The 12,391-nt window shown below is 39.5% G+C and overlaps 1 protein-coding gene across 1 annotated transcript; it reads left to right on the forward strand.

Moving 5' to 3' along the window:
- Window positions 1-137: 137 nt before the first annotated feature.
- Window positions 138-11,763, forward strand: prkaa1 (protein kinase, AMP-activated, alpha 1 catalytic subunit). Its single transcript, XM_074618770.1, has 9 exons — window positions 138-371; window positions 2,784-2,925; window positions 4,996-5,089; window positions 5,407-5,551; window positions 5,822-5,909; window positions 6,064-6,288; window positions 6,426-6,939; window positions 7,749-7,875; window positions 8,833-11,763. The coding sequence occupies exons 1-9, from the start codon at window positions 275-277 to the stop codon at window positions 9,114-9,116; spliced, it is 1,716 nt and encodes a 571-aa protein (XP_074474871.1). The 5' UTR covers window positions 138-274; the 3' UTR covers window positions 9,117-11,763.
- Window positions 11,764-12,391: the final 628 nt, after the last annotated feature.

The following is a 12,391-nucleotide window of genomic DNA, read 5'->3' on the forward strand; positions in this document are numbered from 1 at the left end:
GATATTGTGGGTTTAGCTGACGCTGACTTTCGTTGTCTTAACGGCCACAGGTGTCGCTGTTAACAAGCATTTCTGATTCTTACAAACAGTCCCTTTAAAAGAGCCGGCTCTTTGGACCGGCTCGTTCTCAGCCTACTCATCACTACCTCCCTCCGTGCAGCGGAGCAGCAGAGCCGCTTGAGTAGAGACGCACAGCCAGCGGAGTCCGGGTCCATCTCTGCTCGCCTCGCAGCCAGCTAGCTAACCCCCCGCAGCAAGGCCAACTGCGGGAAAGATGGCGACGGAAAAACCAAAACATGAAGGAAGAGTTAAAATTGGACATTATATTCTCGGAGACACACTCGGAGTGGGGACGTTTGGAAAGGTTAAAGGTAAGTCTCGACTGTCTTGACTTGTCTCCGTGTGCATCCTGATGAAAAGATGGTGGAGCTGTTAGCTTAGCATGCTAATTTAGCTATGCTACGAAAGGCTAACTAAGGTGGCACACTTGTTGTCCTGCTTAGTTAGCTCAACTTCTTTGCGACAAACATGACGTTTTTTTTGTTTTTTCACTGCAGCTGCAAGATACAGACACACAATGCACGTTTTATGACATTATATCTCATTTAAGCCACATCTATTTCAACTAGCCGCAGCTGCGTTTTCAAGCTAGCCAACCAGAGAAGCCACAAGTCGCTTGTCAAGACACAGACAGACACCGGGAAGTAAACCTTGACTGTGTGTTAGTGTGTCAGTGGTACATATTAATGAGGAGCATTTAGTTATCCCACTTTATAAGGAATCTCTGCAGCTTGGCAGTACATTTGGTGTCAACTATGCCCTCCTTCTGAGTTGTATTTTCCATCCTAGTGGAGAGAAAGTGCTGCTTTTTAGATGTATGTAGTAGGGAGGTAGCTGGACAAACCCGGCCCTATCTACGCCCAGTGTTAAGATAAGATAAGATATCACTTTATTAACCCTGAAGGAAAGTCTTGTGCCAGAGATTGCTCAGAAATATAACAAAATTACAACAAGTTCAAGTGTATAAAATAAAAAAAGTACTATTTCTAGCACCAGTGCCTAATAGAATAACAATTAAAGTAAGATACATTTAGTAAAATTAGTAGATTTGATAAGATAAGTAAAATAAAAAAGGTAAAGTTAGCTAACAAACAGAAAAATAAGTAATATTGCACATGAGAATGTAAAAAGTAGTATTGCACATGATATTATATTTGTACTCAGTGTCTCTGTGTTGTCACTATTAGCACAACTTTGCTTGTATCAACACCTATTGGTCCAAAAAATGTCTATTGGATGTATGAGTTTGCTCACATTTTCCTCCCAGATGTGCCCCCTATTATAGACTGATGTGTTAGTTAAAAGGCTAAAACCCTCTTCTGTAGACAGAGGCTGTAAAGCAAACATGGAAGCCTATACAGAAAATAATTGCTCACAGTTCTGTGAGCAATAATAAATATTAAAAAAATATTATATATATTCTTCTTTTTCTTATTTTGTATAGGCTCCCATGTTTGCTTTACAGCTTCTGTTGCAAAGTAGGAGTTGGTTCATTTATGAAGGACATGAATTACATGTTTTCTGTGTTATCTCCTTGATATTTTGTTTACATTTTGTAATATTATGATGATCATGTGATTGCCTCCCATTGGTTGTTGATACCATATAGGTGAGGCCACATCCGCCTTGTCTGTTTGTTTGTAAGCCCTGACGAAGACCTACAGTGGTCGAAACATGTTGGCTTTTTAAATGATTAAGCCACTACAAGAAAGGCTTTTTAATATATTCTCTTCCTCGTTGCTACTTTTTTGATGTAGTGCATTTTGTCTCCTAGGAACACATGATTAAGCCCTAATATACCCAAATGATGTGAACCAACCAGGCACTCGCCAAAAAAAAAACCCAGTCAGAACAACCACATGCTTTGTTTATAGTCAGTTAATTCCCAGTGAGTCATCTCTCTGCACTCAGTTTTTTTGTTGTCATTGTATGAAAGAAGACCACACTTTTTTGCTCTGTGATTATGGTCGTGATTACTGGAGACTTGGTTAATAGTTCACTTCCAGCACAACTGGTAAATCAATAGCAGCTGTTTACTAACTCCAGCATACAAGTATGCTATCTCCCACCATCCATTCAAGGGCTGTCCCGAATACCATTTTTTGGGCTTCGAAGCTTCGTTGAGAAATATTCAAAGAAGTATTCAAAGTCAAGTCAATTTTATTTGTTATTTTATATCACAAATCACAAATTTGCCTCAGGGGGCTTTACAATCTGTACAGGATACGACACCCTCTGTCCTTTACAGTAAGGAAAAACTCCCCCCACAAAAAACCTCTGGTAAACTGTTTTTTATGTGCCAAATAGACAAAGTTAGCGACTAGTAGCCAGTTAACATAGTGGAGCATTTAGTAGCGTAACAGCCAGATATTTCCCCCAGGAGTTGATGGAGACCAGGCCATAGTTAAAAGGAAGGGGGATATCGTACCTATATTCATCAGATGGACAAAACATGACTCTAAATGAATGCTTACGTTGCTCTGTGTCTTCTGGATGTGCAAATAAGCAACTGTTTGCTTTGCAAACACATTATAGGTTTAAAACATGAATGCTTTTCTTAGTTCTCGAAAAGTTGACAGTTTGAAGATGCAAGGTTTTCACCTCATAGCGACAGTAGTTTTGCATTATTCTATAATATGTCCTCCTTTTAGTTGTGGTATCTTTCATCTTTTATACGACCCCTGGGTTGTAATTGGTATTACTCATTTTGTTTTATCCTGCAGTGGGCCAACATGAGCTGACCAAGCACCAAGTGGCCGTGAAGATCTTGAACAGGCAGAAGATCCGCAGTTTGGACGTGGTGGGAAAGATCCGCAGGGAGATCCAGAACCTCAAGCTTTTCAGGCATCCTCACATAATTAAACTGTAAGTCCTAGATTACACCCCTGCTCGCTGCTCGTTAATCCCCCTGCCGCCACGTTAATGCCACCCACTGAGCTATTTACAGGTTTTAATGGTGTGTTTTAGAATACATCTATGTGGGACGATATCTGTCTGACCCAGTCTCCTCTCCCTTCAGTCCTCGGCTCAGCCTGCTTTATTGCCTGTTTTGGTTATCCTCTCTGTTGACTTTTTATTTTAATATAAAAAGTGCTTTATCACTGTCTCTTATCATCTCCTTTCCTTCCATTTAGCCTTCACTAAAAGTGTATTCACAGAACTCAGAGGTCTGTATTGTTCAGTTGTAATACAGCAGGAAAGTATTGTAGTCACTTCCAATCCAAAGTTGTGAATTTGCCAAAGCAAACAGGTTATCTGTCCTGTTTAAAATAGTTTATGGCACTGTTGACAACATCGGCATGTGTTGATACAGATAGATACATGACTGCGTGATTTTGAACGAGTCATTATTTAACTTCACATGTCTGAACTGACTGTGACACTAATCAGAGGCCATCTCAGTACGCTGTTTGTGCTTTAATGCACATGTGCGTCAAGCAGTGATGGTAAACACTACAAGCCTGAAGTGAACCCTCCATTTGGCAACACAAAAATGCTGTGGTGGTACACTGTTGCTGAAAGAGTCACTGATTTAAAAAAATATATTTAGAAAATTGCAGCAGTACTGCCTACCTGGTATGTGAATGTCCACAGCAACCAGCAAGGGCCCAAGGCCACAGTTTCTGGGTCATTAAAGTGACCATGAGGTGTGGCTAATTGCCTCAAATACCAGCTCCATGTCATGCATGCACAAGAATGTAAACTCTGTTTTGTGTGTGTCGTGTGAGAGAGAGAGAGAGAGAGAGAGAGAGATCCTATCTTTGACATGGCGCACAAACACTGGGGCAGAGTGCACAGCATTGCCTGTCTAGTCTGAATAGTGTCTAGTGAGGACAAGTGAAGCAATATAACACAATACAGCTTCATTTGGTTTACAGGATGTTTGGAGCAATCATGACAGATGAGATGAGCAGTTAGTCAACATCTGTCACATCTGTTGAAACTTCAGTTATTTCAACTTTGAGACACATTTGTTCCTGTAAACTGTACCACACCCATTGTATTTTTACCATTAGACAGACACTGTTTTACTGTAATATTTGTCACCTTTTCATTACTTTGCTACTGTTTTTTAGTATTTTTAAACATTTTATTCAGAGCTGCAGGTGTTAAAATGCTGCTGACAGACATTTCAGTTGTCCTGATAGCTTATTCTGCTGCATGATGTTGAATATGACAATCACATGGAGAAACATGGCTTATGTGCAAGTAAGCGTAGCCACCCAGCCAGTGTAACGTAAATAGATGTGGGTATGATGGGTGCCAGTGTAGATTCTGAGATGGCAGATGCATGTGTAACCAAAAACACATTAAGTCACGCGATCAAGTTTAAATTAATGCTGCTGCAATATTAGTTATCTGCAATACTTTTGCGTATTGATGCTGTATTTCATACTGTGTCTCCATGCGGCATAGATCAAACCACATATGTGCTGTATCATAGATAAATTAAATTGCGGTATTATTTGTTAACAAATTAACAACTATGTTTTTGCTGCTGGGAGGCATTTGGTCCGGTGAGGGCAAGCATAAGATGGTGCAATGAAACATAGGTTCACAAGGTATGTCATATGGTGTCTTTATTAAATGGGGTATTTTCCTAACAGCAAGGCATAAAATACCAAGATATTATGTTTTAGTCATATTGTTGCTCTGTCATTTTACTGGAAATGGAGCCACACACACATGCCATTGGCCTAGGTAGGTTTTTTGCTTGTTTTGGTGAGACATGGAGAACGCAGAACTATTTCCCCTGGCCACTTTTGATGTTTATACAATATTCCACAGTTGGATACCAAATCCAGGAGATTTAAGAGCATGTTTTCCTATTTCTCCTTTGTACCGATGATGAAATAATAACTGTACTTGAGCAGTGTTATATCTGCTAATTGTTGATGACCCACATGCTTTCAAATTTGTGTTGGATGTCTGCAGGTATCAGGTTATTAGCACCCCGACAGATATCTTCATGGTGATGGAGTATGTCTCAGGAGGCGAGCTATTCGACTACATCTGCAAAAATGGAAAGGTAATACACTATGATACTGTGAAATGTCTTATAGTCTGCTCTGCTGATGTCCCACATCTTCTTTCATGCTTTTCATCTTGTCATATTCAGCAGATCTTGTATATTTTATTATCAGTGACGGGACCAGTATGCAAAAGTGCATTATGTACTTGTCGGTGTTATAGCCAGCCTTTGGTGCAGATACAGCAACCTGTTAACCGAAAGCAGCGGCTGGAAAAGATATCAGAAAACAACACAAAGTGCTGCTTAGTCAGCTGTGATGTGCTAACTGAGTCGGAGAGAAGATCACACCTAATGGATAATTTCTGCTCTGACAGTTGGATGAAAAGGAGAGTCGTCGGCTGTTCCAGCAGATTATTTCAGCAGTAGACTACTGCCACAGACACATGGTGGTGCACCGAGACCTCAAGCCTGAAAATGTGCTGCTTGATGCACACATGAATGCCAAGATTGCAGACTTTGGTAAGTGTGTCTCAGTCCTAAACACAGGTCTTCACAGGTATCATTATGTTAATGTTAAAATGAAGGACACACACACAGGACTTTGTTCAGTAACTCAAAATTAAATGTACCATATAGAGTTTTTGACTACTAATAGGACTATTGAGCAATGTTTTATGAGCAGGTCCTCGCCTTTTTTGTATTATATATGGAGATGCACCAATCCAATAGGCCAGGTTGCTATTGGGGGCTGATACTGGCTTTATTATAATGGTGTAAAATTCTGTGCAGGATTATCAAACATGATGTCAGATGGAGAGTTTCTGCGAACAAGCTGTGGTTCTCCAAACTATGCTGCTCCTGAGGTCATCTCAGGAAGGTAATGTGTTTATTTGCCATCATTAGAAGTTGACATTGACACAGAACTTGTGCATTCTCCCATTACGTTGCTGCAAGATGTTGCTGAATAAACAAAAAACTAGTAAAATGTTGCTTACATGATAACAGGATTGTTTCTTTTTACTCGTCCTCAGGTTATATGCTGGTCCAGAGGTCGATATCTGGAGCAGTGGTGTCATTCTCTATGCCTTGTTGTGTGGGACGCTTCCCTTCGATGACGACCACGTGCCAACACTCTTTAAGAAGATCTGCGACGGGATCTTTTTCACGCCGCAGTATCTCAACCCTGCAGTAATAAGCCTCCTTAAACACATGCTGCAGGTGGACCCCATGAAAAGAGCCACCATCAAAGAGATCCGGTGAGCCTAACGAGATTAATTACAAAGTCAAACTATTGCTATAACCATCTAGTCTTTTTCCTCTGGATTATAACATGTAAATTTATTGTCATGGGCTGTGGTTTGTTTTACTACAATAAATATTTTTCCTCCCACAGAGAGGATGAGTGGTTCAAAGAGGGCTTACCCAAGTACTTGTTCCCAGAGGATCCCTCCTACAGCAACAACATGATTGACGACGAGGCCCTGAAGGAGGTCTGTGAGAAGTTTGAGTGCACAGAGGAGGAGGTCCTGGCCTGCATATATAGTCGCAACCATCAGGATCCGTTGGCCGTCGCCTACCATCTCATCATTGACAATCGTCGCATCATGAATGAAGCCAAGGATTTCTACCTGGCGTCCAGCCCGCCCGACTCTTTTCTAGATGACCAGCACCTGACCTCGTCTGGTGCAGCTGTGGCTATCAAGCCCCACCCCGAGCGTGTACCCTTCCTCTTGGCGGAGACTCCTCCCCGGCCTCGTCACACACTGGACGAATTGAATCCCCAGAAGTCCAAGCACCAGGGTGTTAGAAGGGCCAAGTGGCACCTGGGTATCCGGAGTCAGAGTAGACCCAATGATATCATGTCAGAAGTGTGCCGTGCCATGAAACAGCTGGATTATGAGTGGAAGGTAAGGAGGAAATTACATTAGAGGGGCATATGATGGGCGTAAGGTTGCTTTCACAAGCCATAATCTGTTTGGCTAGTCCGAATCAGAGTGAAATTGATACTTATGGTTCGTTTTCTATTTAGTCTGGCCGGTTTCACAGTGCACAAATTTAAGTGGACCAAATAAAAAAAATAATTTGCCGAGGGGCGTGTACGAAGGAGCAAATTTGTCTTTTTCGTCTCGAGAGCTGCCACTTCTATGCAGGGAATCACAGACTTTAAAATATTGCGGTCAAAGTGTTTTCGCTTTGACTCGGCACTGATTTACTGTGCGCATGAATCCCTTCTCCAATTTATCTGGAATGACTTTATAAACGTCACTCTTTTGTGGACTTCCTTTATCATATTCTGTATGTTTTCTTTGGCCCAGATGTCAAGCAAACATCAGACTTCTACAGAAGTCCAGGTCAGTCCTCCCCCACTCATGTTAACCTGTCGTTTACCTCAACAAAAGGCCACACAGGCAGCCTGTGTTTTGGTTCACTTGGAAACGGTCAGAGACCACCTCTTGCGAGCAGTCGAGGACCGCTTGTATTGGTCTGCACTAGAGTACAATTACTGCGTTCACAACTGCACAAATAAACCGCACCAGAGTTTGATTAAAATGACCTAAATGTGGCCTTGTTGAATTGCAGTCAAATGAAAGGGGTTCACACATTGAAACAGTAATTAAAGTTGAGATTATGTTATTAAACTCTAAGAATTTGTGATATCAGAATACCTTGAAAGAGGAAGCTTTATCCAGTCACTGTTTCTTCATTACTCTTCCAGGTTGTGAATCCTTATTATCTACGTGTGAAAAGAAAGAATCCGATTACTGGGATGCAAACCAAGATGAGCCTTCAACTCTACCAGGTGGACAGTAGAACCTACCTCCTCGACTTCCGTAGCATAGACGGTAAGTTTTAACTAAACTGTTGTATCAGTTGCATTTATTAATAAACCCGAACGGTAAAAGACAATAAAAAGGAAACGTTAGTTGTTTTGTTCTCTAATGTTAGTTGTATTAGTTAAACAAGTCTCATACCACTTACTTACAGTTTTGTAATGTTTATAAACTGTTAACATTGACAAGATATTCTGGGCTGGCCTGAATTCAGCTCCCTGTCTCTAGGAAGTGTTTACCTGGATTCTGTCCCGTAGTACGCTGTGTCAGTGCAGAGTTCATAAATGATTGACTCAGGGTTGAGGGCTTGGGCTTTTTGTCTGTCGGTGCGCAGCGGTACCTCAAAGGCAAATATGAGATAAGAGTGTTGTTACGAGCTGTATTAATGTAGCACAGGCATGCTGTGTAAAGGGCATGACACTGAATTTTGACCTCATGCTACAGCAAAGTCAGCCACAGTGTTTACGTTTAGCTGCAGTTGTAACTGATTGCTCAAGCTGATAGATGTATAACGTCTACCAACAGCCCGTAACCACATAAAAAACAATTTATTACTAACGTAGGGCTGCAACTAACGATTATTTTCATTGTCAGTTAATCTGTTGATTATTTTCTCGATTAATTGAATAGTTGTTTGGTCTAGAAAATGTCATAAAATGGTGAAAAATGTCGATCAGTGTTTTCCAAAACCCAAGATGACGTCCTCAAATTTCTTGTTTTGTCCACAACTCAATGAAATTCAGTTTACTGTCATAGAGGAGTAAAGAAACCAGAAAATATTCACATTTGAGAAGCTGGAATCAGAATTTTTACCTCTTTTTTTCTTCTTAAATTATTACTCAAACCAATAAAGCAATTATCAAAATAATTGGCGATCAATTTAATAGTTGACAATATAGATATAGAATGACATTTTTTTTTTTTGTATGTGTATTTTGTAGTAAACATTTTGTGTCTTGTGTTATTTAGATGATATGTTGGAGACAAAATCTGGAACTGCCACCCCTCTCCGATCTGGGTCTGTGGGCAACTACCGCACCACTCTTAAGAACGATGTAGACGGGGCAGACGCTCCGGCCACGTCTAGCACTGTGCAACCCACCAAGGCGGCAGAAGGCTCCTTAGCTTCATCGTTGACCTCATCCATCGACTCAACGGGAGGGGGAGAAACCACGACTGTCCCTCGACCAGGAAGCCACACCATTGAGTTCTTTGAGATGTGCGCGAACCTTATTAAACTACTTGCACGATAGCTTGCAAAACAATCACTAGCCTTTTTTTCCTCTCCGAGTGTCTTTATAGCAATAAGCATGCAACCGATTCATGGCTCAATTCATCCCGGCTGAGGATGAAGTGATTGTTCCATGGCACTGACGCAGGTTAGTGTTCCCTAAGAGGAAGGGATGTATACTGAGCTGGCAGGGACTGTAAGGGGGTTATTTGGAAAGATGAAAGATGAGCTACTTAATAGCTAGGACAGAACAACATTTAAGAGGGGGTTTTACAATTTCCTGATCAATTTAATGGCAAATGCCCACATCCCCACCTATACATATATACGCAAGTGATTACACTGAATTTTCTGTACTGTAGCCAGTGAGCACTGCTTCCCAGTACAGAGAACAAGATCAAGTTTTTGCCTGCAGAGAAGGAAGCCACGCGTTGAGGGTTGGGTGTTTGGGTGGCAGTCGTTATAGGATGCAGGAAGCACTTTTGCACAAGTTTCTTTTATTTCCTGCTGCTCTTGTTTTCTCTATCAGTGGGGATCAGAGAAAGTGGTGCAGATGTATCGGGGCGCTGCACTGGCTATTAACGAGTGTTGTCATGCCCATCACATTCATTGGACTCTGAAGAAGTGCAATGGCCCCTTTATTTCTGTCTTGTGTCAGGGACAAAAGAATGCTTCATCAGATTTATGTTTGGTTTTTCTTTTGAGTTGTCAGAGACTAAATTTTCATGGTTTTGTCCTTGTTGTAAAAATTTGTTTGAATTTGTCTGTCCCCTACATTTTTATATATAAAGACGTGAATATATTTATCAGTGGAGGGAGTGTCGGATCTATTGGAAATGGAATTGACTTTTTTTCTTTATTGCATCAAGATCTATTGCTGGATGGTATATATTTTCCTTTTTTTACTGTCTGGTTTTTAAATCAATATCACAGCTTTGTTTCATTCAATCACAATTATTCTGATACTTGATTGTCTTTCCAGATAAATATAGCCTGCTTTTACCATTTAAGAGGTATTTTGCCATGACAGTCAAAATCTAGAAATATATCATTTTCAGTGTCACATATTAAAATGACAAGTTGATTTTGACTTTCTTTTGTTGTATTTTCTCTATTTCTTGTTTTTTTTTAGATTAATGATTAGGATTTGATTAGGATTATTACTGAGTGAAATGCCTTTTGCCTACATCCAATTTGTAAATGCCAATCCATCACAAGTGTATAGGCCTCAGGGCTCAAATTGAAAATAAGTAGTAGCAATTACATGCAGTGCATGGACAATGTCTATTGGCAGGTGAATACATCCAGAATAATAGTCATTTTTTGGATATGTTTTTGTTTTTATTGCCCACACATTCCCCTAGAGGGATGACATTGGAAGGGTTTACATATGTCTAAACCTGAAACTAACTTGTGAGCTTTGAATTAAGTCCTGCTGGGTAGATTGCAAATTCTGGTCGAAAGAAAAAAACATCACAGAAGAATTAAGATCATAAATGTGTGGGTGATATATATTTGATAAAAAATGTCAGACAATATCATATACTTGCAAGCTCACAAAGTCTTGGATATGTCTTTAATCACAAGTAAAATGCATCTCCCTCCATTTCCTGTCCACAGTCTTAAAGTTTTACGCAGTATCTGTTGTTTGGCTGCCTTATCATTATCTGTACTGTCAATCGGTTTTTATGTCCGTAAATGTTGGGATCCAGTGCTGGTCATAATTATTGGCACCTTTGCAATTTTAGGGGTTGAAGTCCACAAATGATTTTGTCAATGTTGTTAATTCACAATTAATGTTAAAAAAATTCCACAGATTAAGTGTTATTATTACAAAAAAAGAAGAGAAAATTCTTAACTGCAAAACGTAAAAAAAAAAATCTGATTGTTGTTGCCAAAATATTGACGTCAGTATCACCTTTTTAATTTTTGCAATAGGAGAAAACAAAGCAAACTTGAACGGTAAACTGGTTTCTCTATTCATCATCTTCATTTTTGTCTTAAGTCAATTAAACCAAAAGAACTTTGCATGTTCTAATTGTAATATCAGTCACAAAAGGTTTGTGTTAGGAGGTGTTCGCAATTGCTCTAGGCTCTTTTACCAGTGTTTAGCTCTCCAGAGCTTTAAAATAAAATATCTAATTTAAACAATTTTACATTTCAGAGATTAAAATATAACAAAAATTGCCAAGAGTGACAATAATTGTGATCATCTTGTGTCTCTTGCTGTCCTCCGGGACAGGTTTGGACTGAAATATTTAGTTGATATTTGACCTTTTATGTCTAAGTTTTAAACTAGAGTTTATGAAATATAGTGATCATGGTAAAGAAAACACACACTATGGTCTTGGGAAGATATTGTAAAACTAAACATTTTTAGTTTTTATAGGGCAGTTGCAAGTTTTGATTACAAAACTTTTCATGGAGTTTTGCAGGAGAGATGAATGTGTGAAATCGTGACCTTTTTGACAGTTTATGGAGTAGTGTCCTCGTGGACTGTTAGCAGATAAATTCAGTCTATCTGTTTTGGACTGCTTCAAAGAAATAATGTTCTATTTTTGTTTGGTGTGTAAAGGGACCCTACCAGATTGACCAGTGTAAATCTGAATGGACAGTGTTGAAATCATTTGTATACACAACTGCCTAATAAACTGCTAAATTGCACACAATTCTGCTGACGTTTATCTGCATGTTAATTTAATCACATTAACTTGAAATATAGAACCAATTTTACATCACAGTCATTCAATAATCAGTGCAAAGGAAACTTACTTTCGCTGCAAACAAGGAATGTCAAACTGCAAGGAAAAAAGGAAGTTCAATTTGTTAGTATTTGTTTTTCTGAAATCAGACTAACTTCTTTAGCTATTCAGGTCATTCTGTGTAACATGGCATTACTGTGATGGAAAGAAATGATCATCATCAATCATCTTAGGTTAAATTTATTGAAAATGGCATCTTCTGTGGCACATTAAATGTGAAGAAACTGTTCTGAGTCAGCCATGTGGTGCTATCTGGTGGGCAAAATGGAGTCAGTCCCAGACATTGCATTTTAGTAACATTTACTGAAAAGGCAAGGCAGCTTTATTGGTATAGCACATTTCAGCAACAGGGCAATTCAAAGTGCTTTACATAAATATTTAGGAACATTGCGACAAAGTGCAAAAGAACATTAAGACATAATTAAAACAGTTATAAAAACATTAAAGATTAGAAAATAAAAACAAGCTAAAAATAAAAGCTATGATAGAAGCTAAAATAGAGTATAACACACCAGAGTAAAAGCTATAGTGCAGT

Source organism: Sebastes fasciatus, chromosome 19 (genome assembly GCF_043250625.1).
Source record: "Sebastes fasciatus isolate fSebFas1 chromosome 19, fSebFas1.pri, whole genome shotgun sequence".
Taxonomy (NCBI): Eukaryota; Metazoa; Chordata; class Actinopteri; order Perciformes; family Sebastidae; genus Sebastes; species Sebastes fasciatus.